Raw genomic sequence first — 23,039 nt, 5'->3', positions numbered from 1 at the left:
TTTCTGCCTACCTCTCGTCACAGTAGGTGAATTTCATGTCCATGCTGTGTCTGCTCAGGAAGGTCTTGCTGTCCAGCGGCGTGTCGATGTTGGACGGGTGTGGTATCGGTTCGCACATCAGGACAGCGCATGTGAGCGGAGGCTCTTTGAAGCCGCACAGCACTCGCGGAGGGCAGCTGTTGTACATCCTCAGTTGTCCAGTGCAGTGAAGCACCTGAGGAAGAGCAGCAGGAGTGTAAATGGAGTTTACACAGTGTCAGAGTTACCCCTGTGGTGAATAACATGCAGCCATAGCGCGATTATTACGGTTTTCCCTATCTGAGTGTTCATATTTACCATGACGCAGACACCTATTGTAGTGGTCATGTCTTTTTTGGCCCCACATTAGTCGATATTAATGGCCAGGGCTGCGATAGGTTCTTCAAAAAACGGTAAAGTACTTCTTACCTTTGAAAATAATGCTTTGCATTACTGCTATACAACCCAGAGAAAGCATTTCTCTACACTATTTGTTACACTACTTGTGTTGCTGCACAAGATTGCTTGTGGAATTGCTATTTAAGGATATAACATTAAACTTTTAATATGGGCTTCTAGACTCCTACCAGCATCATGAATTGCTCTGGATGATGGAACTCCAGGCCTCAAGGGCCAGTGTCCTGCAGGTTTTAGATCTCACGCTGGGTCAACACCTGAATCAAATGATTAGTTCATTACCAGGCCTCTGGAGAACTTCAAGACATGTTGAGGAGGTAATTTAGCCATTTAAATCAGCTGTGTTGGATCAAGAACACATCTAAAACCTGCAGGACACCAGCCCTTGAGGCCTGGAGTTCCCCCAACCCTGTTCTAAAATCTAAACCCTACTTGTGTCCAATATGTGGCTAAATCTATTCACAATGTAATAATCTCATTTTGTGTGTGCAGTTGCTGCAGATGTGATGCTTTGTAGATGTAGCAGTTGTTACCTTCCAGCTGGCTGACTTGAGGTTGACAGTGCGTCCTCTGTTGGTCACCGTGCATTTCATCCTCATGAAGAAATCTCTCTCTGTGCTCAGCTCTTTGCATTTTTTACCAAAGCCACTTCCTGGAAGACACAAAAAAACAGTGTGTCAGAATTCATCATCTGAATCATCATACAATAATACAATGTCACTGAGCAGGGGCAAACATAAGCATTTAAATGATTCAGATCCTGCTCTTGTGAACAGCTTTTTAGCTTTTTGCACAGTATATAAAATTCGCTTGACATTAAAGCATAATAATATATGGATCCTATAAGTATGAGGAGATTTAAAACAAAGTTCAGTGTCTTTTGTTTTTTTTTTGCAATATAATAAACTGGAAGTTCACTCCCTTTATCTCCCTTCCAGCTTAGTCACAGAGGACTTGGAAAAATAGGCCAAGTTGTTACATCATAAGGTCAGAGTTCAGCCCCGGAGCTGCAGCCACAAAGCAAAGAGAAGTGTGTCTTTTGTCAAACTCCACGCTTAAAAGTGTGTCTCTAACTCCATATGGTTACACTTGAGCAAAACAAACACCACATAAATGTTTCCCCGACACTTACAAGCACGTTCATGTTCAGATGTGAATGAGTGTGGAGTGAAAGTGCGTTAAATAGAAAAGGTCTATAAATCAGAAGGTATTGTTCTGCTGGTGTGCTTTGTGGCCACTGCTGATAAGAGTTATCAACCACAGCACAGCGAGTGTGACCCTGTGTGTGTGCAGGAGAGAGGGATGGAGTAGAAAGTGGATTCACAGACAGAAAACATGTAGTATGGGTGTACTTCTGGCTCTGCTTTGCACTGTGTGTGTAACATACTAAGGTCATTATCTCTACCCCATAATGCCTTGTTCCTCTCTCAGCGCCTTTCCTCGTCTGCTCTTCCTCACGGTAGCAGCTCTTATCTGCTTTCCTTTGCACATGTCCTTTACAACTCTACTTTATCTGTTTATAGGTTCATCTCTGTATGACCTTTGAACTTTTGTTCTCATGTTTTTTCCCCCCTTGTGGACCCATCAGATATAGAATATTAATAACCACACTCTGTTCATGTTTTGAATTGTTTTGCATAGATCATTTCTGTCCCACAAGTAAAAGCAGGAGAGTTGAATGGCTCTGTAACAGTAAGAGCTGCAAGGCTGTACAAAGCATGTGGAAGATAGTAAATCTGTGTAACACCTGACAATTTCAGAAGAATGATTTTTCATCCTCAAGTAAACTCAGAGGATATAGATGTCTGAGGGTCCATTAAATACTTTGGTCACTCCTAGATAAGACAGCTGGTGACAACAAGCTGACAGTACTGTGGAATATTATCGTCCTGTAGGAATGATAGGATTTACAGGCCCCTGAACTTTCCCCTAGCACCAAAGCCAGCCAAACACTTCTAACTAATCTACATTGGCCTCAATATTGAGCCACAGGTACATGAAGTGAAGAACCTGTCCAGGCTATATTAGACCAAAGGTAAAGTGCACATGTCTGCAAGTATGCACGGTGTGTTTAAGTCAGTGTTGACATCACCCACACTACACTACAACACAGCAACCACGCTTGAATCTTCCATATGGACAGCTGTCTATTCACAGCTGTCTGCATAAGTATCTGCAAAAGCATATCAGCAACTGTGCATTCAGTTTTCGGAAGTTCAAAGGTTTTTAGGAAGAAAATGGGCAGGGATTTCAATAACTCCTGAATAATCATTTAAGTTAATTTAAATTCCTTAGATCCTAAAAAGTGAGCATTTATCTGATGGAATTAGCCACTGACATCAAATCGAGTCAACGCCCGGACCAGTGAGACGTTTTTGGGCAGCACAAGGGATTTTGTTAATTATGTGTATCCGGGAATAAAGGGCATAAAAGGAAAATTTAAAAAAAAAATCAATTTAAAAAAAAAAAAAAAAAAAAAATCAAAAAAATCAAAAAAAAAAAAAAAAAAAATCACACTATTAAGAAGAAGAAAACATGCTTATTATGACTTAATGTCATTAAAAAAAAAAAAAAAAAAGTCAAGGTTAACACAGTCATTACATCTCTCGGCCCACATGACAGGAGCTGGAAAGTAAGCCAAGCTGTTACATGACAAGTGAGAGTTCAGCCTTGGAGCGATGCCTCAGAGCCAAGAAATTAAGTGTCTCTTGTGTCAAACTCCAAACTCACAAGTCTTTATCTCCGTATAGCTAAAGGTTGAGCAAAACAAACACCAGACGAACATCTCTTCAGGCCAAAAACAACTGCGTACGTTAATATGTGAGTGACTGAGTGAAAGATTTAAATAGAAACAGGCCTATAAAATATAAAGTATTGTTCTACTTGCAAGTTTTGCGGCCAGTGCTGATAAGCGTTATCAACACTCTGTGTGTGCTTATATTCTATATATACACATGCAGGGGAAAGAGTTCGAATTCTCAACAAAAAATAAATAAATAAAATAAAAATCACAAAATCCTGCCTCAGAGTTTGTTTGCGTTAACATCAGCTGATGACATTTTATTTCACTGGAGTCACGCTGCAGATACGCAACACCAGTGCGACCACACATACTGAAGTAAAGAAGTCACACCGGTGTTACTTGTCCACAGAAATGTCCAGAAAGCAGCAAACTAACACAAGATTGGTTTATTGTCTTTTATAATTGAGGCGACTGTTGTTGTGATTTGGCACTACATAAAAAATTTTTTTATTTGAAATCAGAAACAACTAGAATTAAAATACAAACTCTCACATGATTGGGGGAAGTTTACTTAGATTATGCCTCCAGTTATCCAGCATGGCTGCATGACTTCACACTTACATAATCTCAAAATGCTGTGAGTGGACCTAATGAACCACTGCCACGATTTCAAATAAGGAAGTCAGAGTATGTACAGGCAATTAATATGAGGCACACTCTCGGGCTTAGATAATACACAGTTTAACACAGTTTCTTTTGCTCTTGTTACTGTATGATGTCATTGTGAGTAGATTTCCCAATATGGTCATGAAAGCCGACTCAATACGGAGGGTGACCATAAATGAGGAGGAGCTGATTTCAGACAGAGTGAACTGAAAGGCGAATTGTTCCTTTACTAACAATATGAAGCTGGTAATGAGTATTACAGGTGACCTTTAAATGTTTCCAGTCTGAATCAAAGCTTAGGAATCTTGTCTTCTTCGAAGACTTAACTATTTGTATTGTGAGCATCTTTTAAGTGTATTTGTTTTTTTTTATTATTTTTTTAATTTGCGTGGTATTAATGCTCTCCAGTGAGTTGCTTAATTTGTTTTCTGTTACATACATTCTATGATCTCCTCATGGTGACGTGGGTGGGACAAAACATCAACTTTGTACACAGGATATCCTATTATCTAATGGGCAGCATAGCTTGTGAATTGCTGAGCAAATTTATTCTTTTATTGAGTAGATAAGACTCCACAGACATTCCTCTACTTTATTTCAGGGGGCATTTTCTGATAAGGAGGAGAATGACTGCATTTTTTTTTTTAATCAGTAAACCATAATCAGGTGAATGTAACAGTTGTCATAGGTGGATAGAAGATAATGCGTATGAGACTGTGTACTAACCAGTCGTCTTCAGACTGAGGTTTTCTCTGATCTCCTCATGGTCGCATGGGTGGGTGAAGTCAAAGATGCTGTGACCAGTAAGCTCCACCTGAAAAACAAAAAGCAAACAAATAAATAAAAATCCTGAAATAAGGAATGTTAAATAAAGATATACAATTGCCTTTCTGTTACAGTTTTCTCTACATTTTACAGTAGTTGTTCCATCAGTTAGACATGCTGCATATTTCTTTTTCTGGCACCAGCACCAGTAGTTTTGTTTGGGATAAATAGATGAAGAGGGGGTAGTGAGCGTGAGTAATGGCGGCCACCATGAATGAACAAATGCACAAAAGTGTGTCACCTCCAGAAACACAGAATGCTTCAACACTAAACAAACAAAACTTTAGCAGCTTGTGATTGTAATCCTCCGATAACCAGTCAAGCTGCACTTTCTATGCAGTTTATATTTTCCCCATATAATATAAAATATGTAATGAACACACTAAAAGAATAAAATTTGGACATCAAAGACAAGTGTCCAACCAGAAGTGAAATGTGTTCTCCTTCTGTTCCACAGCAACGGTGTAAGGAGTGAAGGAAGACCACTAAGTTTTTGGACAAATCTTCTACCACAAATGATTTTCTTCCAGAAAATCCACTTAAGGGACATAAAGTTCAGGCAAATGGGTCACAAGGAAAGCCTGAAATCAGAAAGCTGAGGGCAGCGTAGGGTCGCAAAGCAGAGCTTTTGTTTCAGCGTTTACAGTAAACTTCTCCTTTACGATTTGCTGTTTAAGTTGGTGCCAGAGAGGGTGGGGAAAGAAAATGCACAATGTGTTTATAGTTGAACCTCACCGTCTTGACTGAACACACACTGCTGGCATAACAGGCATTTCACATAAACACACCCCTCTCTCTCTCCTGAGTACCCGTTAACATCCACATCTGCGTCCTGTCTGACTGGGTTAATGTCTTTCTTCCAATCTTCTTGAGAAGTTAAAGAAAATTAAAAAAAAATCTATCCACATGTCACATGCAAAGATGTTAGATGTTGGTGATGTTTATGACCTCTCAAAGCACTTTAAACTACAAGCCAAATTCACCTGTATTTATATAGCACTTTATTCTGTGTCTGTGGACGTCCCCCCGCAAAAACAAAAAATAGCATCAACTATGACTGCGTGCAAATAAACAGGAACTGATCACATTTAGAAGTGTCTGCACTTGTCTGTTTATTTAAGTGTTCTTTAATGGCTGTGTACCTGCGTGAGTCCCATGAATTTGTTGATGTTCTCGGACAGGAAGATCATGTCACCATCTGATGTTACTACGGTGATGAAGCCCTCCAGAGACTTCAGGTACAGGCTGTCCATCTGTCCGTTGTCCTCGCCGTCGCTGCTGCTGCAGCCTGGAGGGAGAGGCAGCAAACAGGAGACGCTTACAAATTGTTTCTCATTCAGTGCTGATTATAAATGGATATCATTGTGAATCTGTGTGTGTTTGTGTGCACGCATCAGGCTTGTTTTCCCTCTTGAAGCTTTGGCTCGGGGACAAAACAAACCACTGTAGCTTCTTCCTGCATCTCCGGCCACCCCTGATGCTCGACCCTGACAAACTGCTCGCAAACTGCTCAAGCGGTGCCCGCTTTTAGGACATAACTTGCAATTATGCTCAAATACACTCAGCGCAGTATCCAAACATTTACACACAGTGACTCCAGTCTGTCCACAGTGTCTTGTTTCAGCTAATTGATAGAAAAAACACCTCTAGCCTCGAGCTGGCCCCAACTCAAGAGGCGTATGTGTTTGCAGACGCTGGCTTCACGCTGAACAAAGCCCAGTAGTTGATGGGGGTGGAGGGTGGGAAGCTTGCAATTCCTCTAGTGTGTTTCCCTGAGATAAGAGAGAGCAACTCTCAAGGCTTCCAACAAGGCCTGGGGCTCGAGTTTGGAGCTGGGCCCAGATAGCATTAGCCCCTAGAGGACCCGGAGCTTTCACATGGGCCCCAGGGAGCTGGGGAGACTCTCAAGGCTCTATCCAAAGACCAGCGCCACCTTTGGCCTAAATACTAAGCTGTGATTACCAGTCATTTGGACTGAGTTGCACTTTTCTTCTCTGTGCTGTTCTTTGGTTGCGTAACTGCCCTCGTTTCAGAATAATGGGGAGCAGAACAGAGCGTTTGATAGGGACAGCTGCTGCTAAGAGAATCATTTCCCCTCTATTTTCTGACATTTGTCCGGTCATACTGGACAGAATGAAGGGACAGAGCAGTGAGGCAAAATGAGTTTCTCATAATATGAACTCAGAACATTATGTGACTGTCATAGTGGGAATTCTTTTTCCACCATTTTCCTGTTCATCACGTTTGTAAAGACAGAATATCTGGTGCATGCTTACACATGCCAAACAAAAGAGATAGTATTCAGGGTGTGCTACACATTAGGACGCCACAAGAGAAAACCTTGACAATGTCACCTACCCGATGTGGGCTTCAGGGACTGAGGCTCAAATGAGCATCTATTTTTGGGGTTAGGATTTGATTTTAAAACGAGGAGAAGAAAACGTGAAACTGAACAAAAACAAATATTTTCTTTCTTTCTTGTTGATAGAGCCTAAACTGTCAGAATAGTTTTGTTAGGTCAGTAAATGCCTGAAGGGAACCAGTACCAAATATTTAGACATAAATCTAAAAGTAAGGCACAATTTCGATAAGTACCATTAAAAAAACAAAACAAATGCATGACACACAAATTGTGTTCTGAAAAGATGAGAAATATTCAGTAATGAACGCAACCAAGAATAGAAAAAAAAAAAGAAAAAAAAATCCATATGCAGTTGGAGAGTTGTCTGTCATTTATGCACATGTTACTAAAGCTTTAACTTAATATAAAAGCACTCTACTGAAAACATCTGTTATAATAGTTGTTTGGAAATTTCTATATTTTTCCCCTTATTTTGGTCAATCTGCTTTTTATTCTACTCCTTATCCAATCGTTAGGGTTGCTGGAATGCTGAGCATAATAATTTACGTTTTTAAAAAAAAGTAATATATTATGAACTCAATTGAGGGAACTTGCAATTTGCCAGAGAACAAATGGCGTACAGATGAAAACAAAATATTTGGCCGCCTGATCAAAGGGCAGTAAATCAGTATATTTCCCAAAATGTAGGACTCTACTTCAAACACAGCTGGGACCTCTGCAATTAGGAACGCATATGTTTCACAGTATTTTGATCCAAGTTAAGTCAAAGTCAAGACAAAAATACAGCTGAATCCTTTGAGGTATCTCCTAATCAGTAGATCAAAGTTCATCAGGTCCCAACTGAGTGTAAGTTACTTAAGGGAGGTGTTCCCTACAGCGGCTCTTGGGTGCATATACAGTATGTTTGTGTGTTTGTGAGGGTGCATTCCAGCATGTTTGGCGCCAAGGCAGTCGGCTGTTATGGCTAGCAGGGGTAATGCCAGCACCAGCCGAACGATGGGCAGGGCTCTTCGTTTCCTCCGCAATCTCTCCTTCCATCACGGAGCAATCAGACCGGCCTGATAATGCTGTATCTGCAGCTGCATCTCACGGATCTCCTTGTGCTCTCCTCCCCTCTCACCCGCTGCTTTCCTACCCTCATTACCTTTACAGCTCCTCCCCGTGCACGCCTCCTCCTCCTCCTCTCGTTCGCACTTGTTAACCTCTCCTTTACATACATCTCATACATACTCCCCCCCTTTAACACTTCTTTATCTATGCGAGCACGTCTGACAACCGCTACTGGAATTTCAGAAAATGTTAATTACCCTAAATTGGTTGTATCACCCAAATGACTTTTGAACCCTGCTTTTGAGTGCTTTGAGAAAGTTTCAGTAGCTACCATTGTGTTTGGATAGAGGCAGATGTTTTACAGGTGGATATCTCAAAATCTTGGAATTTGAAACTGAAACCATTTGCATTTTTATCTCTTTTTGTGGTTAACCAACCCTTTAACCTCAGGCAAACGCGCAACGAATGTGCTGCTGGATTGCTTTTTTTTTTTTTTAATCTTTGTAAAACACCCTGATTAATTGTTCTTTTTTTAGTGGAAACGCAGCCCATATTCCACATCTTTATCAAGCATCGATTTCATTTGTGTAATTTGTGCGCTAAAATCCTACTTGAGATGCTAAATGAATAAAGAAACGACACATAAATGCTCTGATTAATGATAGTCTACAAAGAAGAAATGGGAAGTAGTCATCATTGTTGTTTAAGGAAGCACTGGTTGAATGCATGGCTATTTCCTCTGCGAACAATGAAAGTAGTCAATCATAAATAAAGAGCAATAAATAGAAAAATCAAAAGTTACATAAGAATAGACTAATGGCAGTCTAAAGATTTACAGATAAGTCTAAGGTATGGCATTAATCACAGTGCTTTCCTGTGTTTTATTACTATGGTGTCGTAGAGCTGACAGCTTTTATTAATTGCTATAAAAATGGTTTTAAAGAAATTATAAATCAGGTCAGCTCACAAAGTGTGAATGATGGGAATTATTTAAATTACATGCCAACATTTTTTTTCTCCTCCGTGTGTTATAATGACACAGTCAATAAAACAAAAACCAAAAACAAAGACAGTCATTTAAATCAGCGACAACATGAATATTGCTCATCTATACACAAACAGCTTTGACTTTAAAGATATCGTGGGGAAGTTTACCAGCATACAGGTGTCAAAGGTTAAAACCTCACTTTACCACCTCCTCCCCTGTGTGAACTCAAGTTTTCTAGCTCTATTAAGGAAAAATAAACATTTTTTAACAAGCTGCAGTGCTGACAATTGACGTTGGTTGTTAAATTTTGTGGTTCTCTGATCTCACTTCGAGACACGGACGCAGTGGAGGAATTCCAGAACAATAGGTCTGATTCTTTGTTAAGCTTCCTCGGCTTCTAATTTTAACTAAGACGAGAGGAAGGAGGAGAAGTGCAAAGAAAGACGCCAGCAAATACTTTCCTGCTTTACTGGACAACTCGACATAGCAACAGACACACACACGAACGTGCCGACGCAAATCTGTGATCACACGTCAAAGAAGCTGCTGGAGGGAGGTGGTGTGCCGTTTGAATTTTTTCTCCTTTGTGTAACGAATTAAGATTCACTGCACGGAAGCTTGCACCGATTTGCATTTAGAGGTGTGTGAAAAATTAAAGGAAAAAAATACATATGGGCTTGGTAAAGAGCTGATGTGCTGTAAGAACAGCACATCTTCAGAGCACCTTGGTATTGACACACTAAGAACTCTACTGAAGGGATGGCCAATTCTCCCAAGTTCATTCTGTTCTCCTAGAGGTAGGGAGTCCTGTCTGAAGGACCAAAATCGTACATATTTGACAGCAAAGACCAATCACAGCATTGGTGGCAACAAAAGTTGCCTCAAGGTGCTTTATATTGTAAGGTAGATCCTACAATAATACATACAGAGAAAATTCCAACAATGAACAAGCACTTTGGCGACAGTGGGAAGGAAAAACTTGCTTTTAACAGGAAGAAACCTCCAGCAGAACCAGGTTCAGGGAGGGGCGGGGCCATCTGCAGCGACCGGTTGGGGTGAGAGGAGGATAAAAGACATGCTATGGACATGCATATGCCTATGACTATGTTCATAACTGAAACCAAGTCAGGAGTCTCAATTTCTCCCTTTAGTTTGTCACCCATGTGCATATTTGTGTGAGTCTGTGTGTATCTGCCTGTGGTGTAGCGTTCGTACTTATGGCGAGCAGCTTGCGTGTACGGAGGAAGCTGATAGCGAGCCTCATGATGGATGCCTTGTCCAGGTGAGCGCTGACGCTGTGGGATAAAGGCAGCTGGTGGGCCAGCTCGTAGAACACCTCCGTCTCTTTGCTGCGCCTGCAGCGCGCTGCATCGCGAGACTTCTCCTTACGTCTCTCTGAGCTGCTCCTGCGCCACAAAACAGACAAATGGTCATTTAAACATGAACAATGACACATAATCATACGGTTACTCTGGAAGTCGGTTGGCTTAATGAGACAGTCGGTCTTCGTTAATAATTATATTTCAGGTTCTTCTGTATCATTCAGCAGTTAATCTTCCATGAATGCACTCACTGTCTGGGGTCTTTAAAATTTCCTACTTGACCTTGCTGCGGGCACACCACAGCATAAAGAAACCAATCTCATAAATCCCCATGTGATTCGACAAGCACCAAATGTGCCCGTTTCAAAGGGGGTTCGCTCACAAGTTCGAATACAATGCATCATTCAGTATAAATACAAAGAAGTGGTTGGTTTATAAAGCTTTTCTGCAGCCCTGAGGTACAATAATTGCTCTTTTGTTTTTTTCCCCCTGAAAAACTAGGACTTACATATTTCCACATCAGAAACAAACTGGGCCATGTTGAAATATCAGCAATATCAGAAATTCACATCAATGATACAACAAATAGAGCTGCAGAAATGTTATTGCGCTGCCTTTGTTTTTGCAACCCAACACACATGAATTCACTTTTTTGATAAAGTTACGCAAACATATTCAGTATTCAAAAATTGCTTGACTTGCTTCTTAAAGGACTACGATTGAACCTGAATTTCACTTTGTGTGAGCTTGACACCAGTTATTGATCATCATACACAGAAACATACACCTCAGCAGCTCCTGCTTTTGGTATCACTTCAAAGCCTATCAGTGTCTGTCAGTACAGAAGGGGACGTCCCTGTTTGAGATGCAGAAAGCCAGTTCAGTTCAGCAGTTGGCAGTCAGGCTGGTTTAAGTTGCAGAAACAGTTTCCGTGTAATGGAAAGAAATAACTTGTATAACGAGTAAAGACACTGCAAGGCAGAACTACAGAAGGAACACAAAAAAGATGTATTTAGAGATAAGAAAACAATAACTTCTTATGACGCGACACCATTTCCTTCACTTCCTGCATGAAGAGATCAGTCACCAGGTCACTAACACAAACACTGTATATCTATGAAAAACACACATATGTACTCGCTGAAACAGCACACTTCAAAAATGATCAAAAGATCCTTTTATGAGAAAAGTGAAATGTGGAAAAAAATGCATTAAACTTGTTATAAAAGATGTTCATCCTGGCTTCTGATTTGAATACTCACTAAAATTCAGTCCCTAACCAACTAAAGACTGGCTTTTCTCAACCTTTTCCTCTTGATGTTAAAAGAACAATTACAATATCTTAAAAATAACCATCCCACTGGTAACTCATTCACCTCCTGTGTCCACTTTCATGCATATTTTTGTTCAACTTTCTCATTCGTATTTGGATTTAGTGAAACCTATTGAGCAAAATTCAATTTGAACTTTGCCAACAGGAGGATTATACAGCGTGTTTGGAGTCTGTGTTCCATGCGAGGAAAATGGGTTTTAATAGATGTAAATTGGTCTTTAAAAATAAAATTTAAATTGGAAACCTGGTTAAAGACGTGTAGGCAGGTGATTATTTTAATTTCCTCTGGTTAATGCATTTGTTGTTTGAGGGAGAGAGCTTTTGCTCACAGCACCGAGGTTCCAAGATAAAAGCGTTTACTTCAACAATCAAATTGCAATCTGAAAATCTTTTCATGGCGGTCAAGCTATAGCAAAAATGCCGCCAACAAAGCCTACACAAGAGCGGGCCAAATTATGTCAGCAAGCAGAACTCTGGGTAATTTTCCATGGATATGGTTTCTTTTTTTTGGCTCCAGGCTCTGAAAAAGAAATGCATCAGATTTGGACGTGAAAGCTCAAATAGGCAAACAGTCCTAGTTTAATCGCTGATCCAAGACATCAGCACAACAATCCATATTAGGACATCACACGTGGAGTTTGGCTTTATCTGGGCTCCCTCGTATGCTCAAATTCAACTCTTAGTCACTGGATACCGTCTGCACAACATGGGACTGGTAAGGTTGCGCAACAGGGTTCAGATTTATATGAAAAAGCTGCAAAGCAACAGCAGCAGGGGAAGAAACTGACAGAAGAATGCTGCCGGATGGAATAAGAAAACTGTGGTAACATCATAATAGCAGACTCATCATGCTCCATTTAAATCCACTGAATCACCTCTGCTGAAATACCTGGACAGGAACAGCATGATTATGCAACAGGTGTGACTATAAATAAGACAGTGACCAAATATGTGTTTTTTTTGCAGTTACTGCAGTTTCTCACTCAACCACCTGGGGATTACTCCAAAAGAGACAATTGTCACAGACTTTCATATTATTTAGAGTCTGTTACAAAAATTAGTTTTCATCTGTATAGCTGTTCAGAATTACTTGGAGGACTTTTTTGTTTTTCTAATTTATTCGTTAAAACATTTTTAAGGCTTAAAAGTTATACTCTCTTTTGCTAGTTTATTGTAGTTTATTGTATAAATACCCATCTATAAAGTCTTGGCTCCAGTTCTGGTGGTGTAGTACTTTATTTGGGCATTAAAAAGCAGGTATCTGCACCTTAAGTTCATAAAAGTGTATTAGCTTGGCTCTGGGATATCAATTCTCAGGTAAAACAGCATTTAATTCATTTTTTTAAGTAACAAAATTCACTTTAAAATTTCTTGAGTAACAAGACAGAAACATTTTTACAATCTCCATCCTAAAATGCAGAAAAGAAAAAACTAAAATAAAAGTTCCGATACAATTAAGTGGGACCTTTCTCATACAGATTTAAATTGAGCATTTTGTTCTTTAACAAGAGCCAAAAACAGGTTAAGTTAAAAAAAAAAAAAAAAAAAGTGCTGTGAACAAAAAGCTTTTTTACCCTCAGATCTGTGAGCAGCCTCTACGGAAAAGATAACTTTACAAACCACAACAGGCGAGGTGAAGCTCTGCTGAACTTCACATGCCCTCTGTCAGTGGTGACACAATGTGGTTTATCAGACTTGATCACATCTGTGGCAGAACTGCAACATGCAGGGCCAGAAAGAAAATGTAACAGTGCAGAAGAAACAAATATTTTGGCACCAAGGTTAAAAGGTAAAGAAGCCAGATGCCTTCACACCGTAAAAGATCTCTTCTGAAGCGGAGACTTACAACCCACTGAGATAAGAGAATAAAGTGCCAAATTAAACACCTGATGAAATACTGAACCAAGTGAGACGACTATAGAAGTGTTTTCTTGCTATGACAAGGTCGAACAACAGAAAACGTCCTGCATGCCCATATAGAAAGTGTACATTGAACCATTCAACCGTTGTGCATACCGATGCTTTACACAACACAGCAGCTAAATGCCAGGAAAAATGGCAGTCGTGTGTGTTCTGGACGCGTTTACATTATTCCATACAGCGGAAAGTACATATAAGAGGACATTTTATCACCACTTGGATCAGATTTACAGTCTCGGTGAAGGAACTCTGATGGGGGTGGGATCACTGCTGTTTTAGGACACTGTGGGGCTTAAAGTGTTTTTACTGACTCTTGTAGATTTCAATATATTACTGGTTTCCAATATTCAGCTTACACTTTATTTAAGATACTTTAGATGACTCTTGGTGAAAAACACTTGCTACCTTTGCATGTGTATTGAGTGGTTTTCACATTTCCATGAGCCCTGGCTCGATGACACATATCCCTTTACCTCAGGAAGGGCATCCAGGGTAAAAAAATTTATTTAAAAAAAAAAAAAAAAAAAAAAAAAAAAAAAAAAAAAAAAAAAAAAAAAATCTGCCAAATCAAAGATGTGGAGTTGCTCACCGTCATGACCCTTTGTGATTAAGTGTACTGCCAAAAGTGGCTTTTGTTATGCTGCAATGAAGGGATACTTCAGAAAAACTAAGTTATGATAATACTCAACAGTGTTCATGACCTTCCCACTGGAGACTACAAGACATAAATGCTTGTGCATTAACATAAGATCGCTATGATGTACATTTATCAATTTATGTAAATAAATGTTCTGAAAATATATATCCAAAATCAAAGTAGAAATAAAAAGGGTAAATTGGCATTTTATTTTCTATTATCAGAATTATTTTGTCACAACATCGTTTCTATGGAGAGCAAAAACTGCCAAAAGTAAATAATCATAAATTATTTTATTTTTTGTAACTTAACTAAAACAAATTCTAGAAAGTTTATAACATAAATTTATAGTATTTCTGATTTGATTTGCACTTCTGTTAAATGACCATAATGTTAATTCCTTATATCTGTTTATGCTCCAGAGACAAATCCCCTCCTTTTAACAGACAAGATTTTTAAAAACATTTTTTTTTTTTTAAACAAAAACAGGACCAAATCATCTCTTTTACTTAAACATAAAGCAAGAGCGTTTTCAGTGGTTCGCATTACAAAATTAAACTTTTCCCTGCAGCCAAAATCTGGAGTCCACAAAACGCACAAACTAGAAAATCCAACATGCAAACACACATTAAGGACAAGATAGCATACAATTAACAGGAAAGGCAGAGCACAGAAGCACCATTATCTTATCTCATCGAGTGTTATGTCCCATCAGTGCGTCTCCCTGCTGGTCTCTGAGGTTTAAACTCATTAACCCCGACTGTCAGTCACTCAAAGTCTCATTACTGATGAGCCAGCAGACAGCAGACTGCTTCCACTCAATCAAGCCAACTGAGAGAGCAAACTTCAACTAGCTCCTTGATGTGTGAATGTGTGTTCTTTTGTCTTTGTGTGTGTGTGTGTGTGTGTGTGTGTGTGTGTGTGTGTGTGTGTGTGTGTGTGTGTGTGTGTGTGTGTGTGTGTGTGTGTGTAGTGTGCCACTCTTTGATTGTCCAGGGCCATTGTTGCTGAAGATCCCAGCAGACTATTTCAGTACAGAAAACAATGCGAGTCACAGCGCTTCACCAGGGCATTGCAGCCTTCCGATGTACTCACTGACCCCTCGCTCATATTCACAAACGTGCACGCAAACACACGCACCCACCTGCGCGTGCATGTGCATACCAGAGGTTAGAGGTCAGGTGCATCTACTCAAGTAATACTTTCCAGTATTTTTCTTCTTCCTACCTTCTCTTTCCTTCATTCCTCAAATCGTTCCCACAACGATTTACTGCAGAAAATGTGTTCACTTTGACCTGCAGTAAAAGATAAATCTGGTCTGACAGATTTATTTCATCTTGTGCTTCAGTGACTCAAATCAAACAAAACCAATGCTGGTAATCAAGTAATGCCGTTTCTAGAAGAAAAGAGTCTTGTCAGATACCTCATATTCAATTATTTTCCACTTACGTTTATTATATATGTATATGTTTGTTTTTTTTACCTTCCCTTATGTCATTCTTTGAATATATTTAGGCAGTAAAACTACGTGACTACGTTTGCAATCATGGCTCGGGTTAAAGCACAATGCATTTATGACAGTATTGACACAAATGCATCACATCCATTTCAGACCATAAAGCACTCCTACTGAACTCTATAAATGCTTACAAAGTGTTTTACAATGTGGCGTCTGAGTCCTGAGCGAATTGTTGTTCCAGTAGTAAAAATACATCAAGTGGAATGTCTCGTCTTAAGAGAGAGGGCCATATTGGACAATTTGCCAACCAAATTTACTCAATACTATCTCAAGTTCTTGTGTGGAATTGCCTCACTTGAGTGAGACAGGAAGTTTCCTCTTCTGAAGCCTGATTTCTGGACATTGAAAGTTACTGCGCAAACTTGAAGTGGCTTAGATATTGACCCAGATTGGTAAATGGAGGTAAATGGAGTCTTTCCTGTTTGCTCCATCTCTTTTTAGGGTTAACCCCAGCTCTTAGACTTTGCACCCTACTCATGCAGGACTCCTGATCTGATACATTTATTTAAAAAGAAAGTCTTCGGCCTACAGTACCTGCTCAGACTTGCCTTTGCATTGCTGCATTTTGTATGTTTTGATACAGTTTGAGATGCTGCATAAAAAAGGAAAAAAGATAGTTGGTAGTTGCTGCTCGATACAGACGCATATTTGAGAAGACAGTCTGGCTGCAGAGGGTACCGAGTTCATGCAATCAAGCCATGTGGAAAATTCTGTACGATCAGCCAGTCGCTGCCCTCCTCAGACTCTCAGCTCATCCCGAAAAGTTGGATCAAACATGAAAAACACATTAAAAGGGCTACTAAAGGACATTACACCGTTTGCGCCACCCTCTCAGCTCCTACTGGCAGGGCCTCATCTTTTAACCTTGGGCTACGCACACTAAAGCAAACAAGCCAAAGGTTAAACATACCACAAACCAACATACCACAAGTTTCTGCCACTTCAGAATGACACACTAAACTCGCAACCACAATATATAGGTACACATACATGTACAGCAAGGTGACCTCCAGCAAGCTGACAATGATGATCCGTCAGTGCTGCAGTCATAAATACTATTTTGAAAGCTGAAACAGACCTAAAAGAAAAACCCAAAACAGCACACTCACTCACCTCAGGCCAAAACATGAATCTGTTTGTTAAAGCTTCTGAAATGAAAACATCCCACAAGTTTCAGCTCCAACTTCTATTCTTGCCATAAAATGATGTAAAACGCGGAGATAACATTCTTTGTTCTGCTCCGATTCATTGGCACATCCAAAAGCTGCTTTTAAAAAGGCCTACGAGAGTTGCAACCAAAGCTGAGAGGGGGGAGATGCGGGTCACCAGCTATTTTAATCATCAAGAACTCACGCAAACATGGTATGAGTAGCTCCAAAAGGATTTCTGTTTGTGTTGCGTTTGTGATGGAACAGATGATTTGGTTTCGTCTGTTTCTCCTCTCTAAGAGGGCGACGTGGTGTGAGATCTGGGTATTAAAACAAGTAGAAAACACATATCTGGCATTCTGAAACCTCTGCGAGAGAAGTGAGACTGTCTCTCTAAACCACAGCCAGTCACATGCTCAGGTACATGCAAAAGGTACACGAACACGAGAGGCAGAGAGCAACATCAGCCTGACTCACACTGAATGTAGAGCCCTGAATGTGACAATACTAATTGTGGTTGAAAGGCTGAAGATGGAAATAGTACTTTAGCAGCAGATACCACTCAGAGATACTCAGTCCCTGGAAAAGCCAACCTTCATACTGAAGTATTTTCATACCTGCAAGGCCATCAACTTTCCTTTGTTTGCTTGCAGTAGTTGTGACTTAACTGGAAGTTGTGGTCAAGTCGGCGCCACTGAAGCAGACGTCATTTTATGCAACTCGTCAGCCTCGCACACTCACCAGTACTCTGTGTTGTGTTCAGATGCAACACTTGCTGGGAAGCTTTCGGCGCCAATTATCTTTGTCACATTGTCATTCCGAATACCAGTTGAGCCAATTCTTTTAAATCCATCTCAGCATATTTTCTGTTTCACTCACATTGCAAAATAATGACGTCAAACTCGTTGCAGAGCAGGGGAGCGTTTTCACATGCAGGCCGCTTATCCTACTCTGTTTGCACATTGTTCATACACAGATAAGAAAGCAGCTTCTTCAATTTACCCTCCTCCCCTCGACACACAAAACAGCAGAAGAAGTCATTACTTTAACTGACAGCAGCGTAACACTAATCAAAACAGTGGAGGAAATAAAATTAATCACAGTGAAATAAGAATAGTAGAATACAAATCACGTCTATTTTGATTTGTGAAATTAACTTGTGTATTTTTAAAATGACTTTTAATGGTTTTTAAAAAAAAAAAAAAAAATCTATAAATCATTTGGCTCTGGCAGTAATTTGTCATCCAACAGATCCACACTTGCTTTCATTGAATAGACTTCAAATGACCAAATTTGCTGCTCTAATTATGTGTAAGTCATGTTTATAACTTTCACTTGGCTCTCAAATCGTTTTACAAGCATCAATCAGAATTATGAGCCGACAGGCAGCTTCGGAATCGAACAATGCAGCAGAGCCAGATGTTTTTCAACCTGAAGCGTTGCTACTTGGAAAGCAAACCTGAAATCTGAATGTGGTACAACAGTCCACACCCTCGGTCCTCATTCATTATTTTTCTCCCCCTTACCCGCAAGCTTTTTTCAATCACTTTTGGTACTCTCGCTGCGATAAACTTGCCATTGGACGCCTGCAGCCTGGAGCGTAAGGAGGAACATGTGCACGCACACTCACATGTTGCCCAGTCGCGAGATTATTTTCAGGCCTAATCGGAACAAAAACAAAGAGGGCAGAGCTGCTGCCGCTGCTGCTCTCGGACATATTGTGTCTGTTCCCCTCTCTGCTGGCAGTAATGAGGCCGTTAATACAGTTTTCCCCTGCAGCCCTCTCTGTCTGCACAGCACAAAGCTTCATCTGTTCAGATCTGCATTCAAACATGAACAGATAGAGAGCGTGGTGTTCAGGGTGATCTGACACTGCATCATATCTCATGCACTAACGTATGACAATCTTATGTAGATTCATGTACAGTAATAAGCATAACAATCTCTCTCACACACACACACACACACACACACACACACACACACACACACACACGTTAACATTTAATTGAATCTGTCCAATTCTTATTTTTAGGTGCTTAAAGATTTATTTTTGTATCTTTGGAAGGAGGTTTTAAGGTTTCCTGCGACAGAGATTTGATTTAAAGGATCATTTCAGCAAATGTGAAGCGCCAAGTGAAATTAAGCTTTAAAAAAAAAAAACAACTCCTTTTTTTAATTAAAAAAAAATTTAAGGCAAATCTTCCATTTAAGAATGGAAAACTTTCATCTCGTTACACATTTATTTCTTAATTTTTACTTACACAGAACATCAATGCCCATTCTTTGGACATAATGTAATGGTGTGTTATTACAACAAGGCCGAGGTTTCCATCACTTAAAAGATGCAAACAGATACAGCTGGAATTAAACGCATCAACAGCAGGCGAAAAGAATTCCACAAAAGCCTTTAATCTGAGTAAGCCGAGTTTAAAAGACACGAGCTCATTGCAGGTTTATGATTCATGACTTATGTAAAGACACAACAACAAAAATAAAAAAGGTGGATAAGGGAAAGGGGAGGCAAGAGGAGGAGAGACCCGAGGCGGCCGCCGGTCATAGTGGCAGAGGAACTGAACTTCAGGTAAGAAGTTATGACCTGCTGTCTGTGTCAGATATAAACCAAGTTTAGTTGTAGTTTGTTTAAGTTGTGCTGACTTTTTACAGGCGCTTAGAATAACTGGTACTGCGTACTAGCTAGCATGACGGAGTTTATATACTGCTGGGCGGGTGCTATGAAGTTACTGATAGTAAATTTTATTTTATGCTTAAGGTTAGTTTCTCAAACTCCTCAAAATCTTAACAAATTGTGCCAATCCTTACATGTTGCACCAGGCTGATTTATCATCAAAAGTGGAGAAGTCTGTGACAGAGGAGACAGAAGAGCAGCAGAGAGAGATGGAGATGGAGAGATGACTTTATGTCATCCATGAGGGATGCATTTGGCATATGTTTCACATATTATAGCCCAACAAGTTACTTATAGCAATTTAAATACGAGCAATCAGTTTTTGGCAAATACCGGCTATTTTTGTGTTTCTTTTTATCGCTGTGTAACTGAGTTCAATTGAAAGCCTGCATGCGCTAGTACCTCTTGCCACGAGTTCCCAGAATCCTTTGCGGTTTTACCCCTAATGACGTCACATTTTTGGTGGGCCGGTCTCTGGTCAAAATGCCCGGGCCGATTTTTTGTCCCAGTCCAGCCCTGCATATTGGTACCATTTAACCTCCCAAATCTTTACTTAAACTGAAATATACATACATATAAATATATTCCTGCTGTCTGGGAGATGTGTCTTTCTGTTGACACCAGAAACTACAACATGCAGGTGCTGTTAACTGAAGAGACACTAATCTACGAGTTTGTTATTCAAGTTCTGGATTGAATCTTCAGGTTGTTCAACAAGCAGCCCCATAAACACACGAACACAAATGCCCAGAAAACAGGTCCTGACTCCTGCTGTGATTGTTGTGATAACAAGCCAAAAGGTGCTTATAGGAAACAGATCCTGTAACCAGAGCAGGTGTCAGGCTGTGTTAGTGCGAGCAAGAGTGTGCACGTGAGTTTGTGTGCGCATGTGAGTGTGCTTCATGGACCATTTGCTCTTTTGCCCAGTAACTAAAACTGTTCTAATCAGTTTGTTGTCATTTCCATCACTCTCGCCGAGTACAGATCGACAGATTTCGTTGACTCTGAGGCTTGAACTTTTGTACCATTCCTTCACCTCTTCTTTAAAGATCAGTACAGCTGTATGAAGATCGCTATCAATTCCACTAAAACTAGATGAAGTGTGAACTAGATGAAGTCTTGTTGTGCGCAGCTTTGCTGAAAAGTACGCCGTTTACATGTCTGTCTTTGGTCTGAATTTAAAATAAAAAAAAGAAAAAGAAAAAAAATATTTATATAATTAATATATACATACACACACACACACACACACACACACACACACACACACACCCCCACTGTAAGCAAGGAAAGGTGTGTGTCTTCCTGTAGTTGTGGCGCCTCGCCGAACAAACACAGAGCAACAATACAGTACTGGCTAATCTGTGATCCTAAGGAACATCAAGTTCTGGAAACACAGCCAAATAGGCATTTGTCTGTGTGTGCATGCGCACACACACAGACACACACAGGCGAACAAACAGCTATCCCAGACAGGGGCCCTGACTTCGCCTCAATCAAGGGAAGAACGATGCAGGAGATTGCTGATGATTCCGATAGTCCATGAAAGAGAGCAGCGCGTGCGCGCACACACACACACACACACACACACAGTCACTCTGGCACAAACAAACCCGCCCACAGCACGCTGATGGTTGGGATAGACTGGCTGATTGAAAGAAGCACAGAGGGGATGGAGAAAGGGAAAAGGCGAAAGAGAGGGAGGCCACAGGTGGTGTGAGGGAGGTCAGCTGACCAGACTAGAAACCCCGCTGAGAATACCAAATGAGCTGAATGGCACAAATCTAAACATTTAGATAGAGAAGGCAAACTAAAAGTAAAAAGATTTACATGGTGAGTTCAAAATCATTTATTTCAGCTCATCAGAGAAAGTTAAAAAAAAAGTTTTAAATTTTAAAATGAATGGGTTATTTTGTTGCTGTCTTTTTTATTATCATTGTCATTGTTACTGTATCCAGATTCTCCAAGACCTAATTTATGTTTTAATTAGTGTTCTATATAATCACAATAACTATGTCAACAATGTCATTTTACACAGTGAATTGTACTATTTTACAGTAAGAAACTGCTGTTGTACATGAGAGTAAGTGCACTGTTAAAGTCTTGTTCATGGCTCTGTAGAACCAACACATTTACAACAACAGCAATCAATAACCTAAACACTTAAATCAGTAGAGCACTAAAAAGTTTGGGACGCGGTCCATTTTCTTATTATAACTACAGATGAAAAGGGATGAGCTGACTGCTGACTCAGTTAATGTGGTGGGGCAGATACAGATGGCACCTGAGAGAAGCTTTGGTGGGTAAATCTGTAGTTTCCTGTACTTTATTGGAATTTAAGTGTTATTATATAAATAAATATTTAAAAAAAATCAGTACTGTTGGGGGGAAAAAACAGCACCCTTAGTCATGATGAACAAAGTTTTTCCCCATGTGATCTGAATTATTGCCAACTGATGAGATAACAGCCGACCTGAAGTGATTAACTGCTACAGGTATTTGTGGTTTAAGGGTCTCGCATGGAAAAACTGAAGAAAATCCAGTTCCTAGCAATGATAAAACTGTTTCATTACTCAAAGTTTCTGAAGAAAGATAAAGAGATGATTAAAAAGAGAACGTAAGGAGAAAACAGACTGTCTTTACTTTGCATGTTTTTAAACGCAAACCCAATGAACAGAGGACTGACTACAGCGGGATTACAGCGACAGGATTACAGGAGGAATGTGAGTGTGTTACTGGTTTTCACTTTATTATTGCTTTCACTCAAGTTTCTGACATAGTTGTCAAGTCAAGGTTACTCGACTTCAAAAGCTGCGAAACTCATTTTGGGGCATTTTTAAGTGTTTGCAAATGTTTTTCTGGCAGAAAAAAAAAATGCACCAGGTGAAGGTCAAAAACAAGCCCTGATTTACTGTTCCGTCCTGGTTATCGGCTCTTGACCTCCGGTCCCGTTTTGCAAATTCACCTTGAACAGTAAAAGTGTCGAGAGAGCTGAAAAGGACATTCAAGGAAAAAGCTTTTAACACACAGGAGGGGGAAACAAAAGGGAACAGTAATCTCTTTCAACACAAAAACTTTTCAAATGACAAAAGTGAAATAATGACAACTGTTGTTCTGGAGAGATATACAAGTTTCCTGAATTTTTTATTTTTTATTTTTTTTTTTAAAACAGCATAAACTCCACTGTGAAATTAAAAAAAATATATACAATCTTACAGAGCACTACAAAGTGACTTTTGCTAAAGTGCATTGTATTCCAGACTAAGAGGACGGTGTCTGGACTTCTAAATTTGTGAATGCACTCTAAAGCTCCAGAACAGTGAAGCACGAGGGAGCATGTGGAGGCTTTTTCTGTGTTTGCTTTTAATGAGTGCATGAGGTGTGATCAAAAAATCCCCATAA

General features: G+C 39.9%; 1 protein-coding gene across 1 annotated transcript in view; it reads right to left on the bottom strand.

Moving 5' to 3' along the window:
• Positions 1–23,039, bottom strand: part of epas1b (endothelial PAS domain protein 1b) — a 44,641-nt gene that overhangs the window by 12,399 nt on the left and 9,203 nt on the right. The window contains exons 2-6 of the mRNA XM_085477021.1: positions 10,285–10,475; positions 5,812–5,957; positions 4,571–4,658; positions 969–1,087; positions 12–214 (exon numbers count right to left, since the gene is read on the bottom strand). Coding sequence (XP_085333147.1) covers positions 12–214; positions 969–1,087; positions 4,571–4,658; positions 5,812–5,957; positions 10,285–10,475 — 747 coding nt within the window. The remainder of the gene's footprint in view (positions 1–11; positions 215–968; positions 1,088–4,570; positions 4,659–5,811; positions 5,958–10,284; positions 10,476–23,039) is intronic.

The sequence above is a fragment of the Copadichromis virginalis genome, linkage group LG13 (assembly GCF_057382275.1).
Source record: "Copadichromis virginalis isolate Kocher_CV1m ecotype Utaka linkage group LG13, C_Virginalis_male_GT1.1, whole genome shotgun sequence".
Classification (NCBI taxonomy): domain Eukaryota; kingdom Metazoa; phylum Chordata; class Actinopteri; order Cichliformes; family Cichlidae; genus Copadichromis; species Copadichromis virginalis.
Note: the sequence above shows the minus strand (reverse complement) of the source record. Positions and strands in the feature narration are given on the sequence as shown.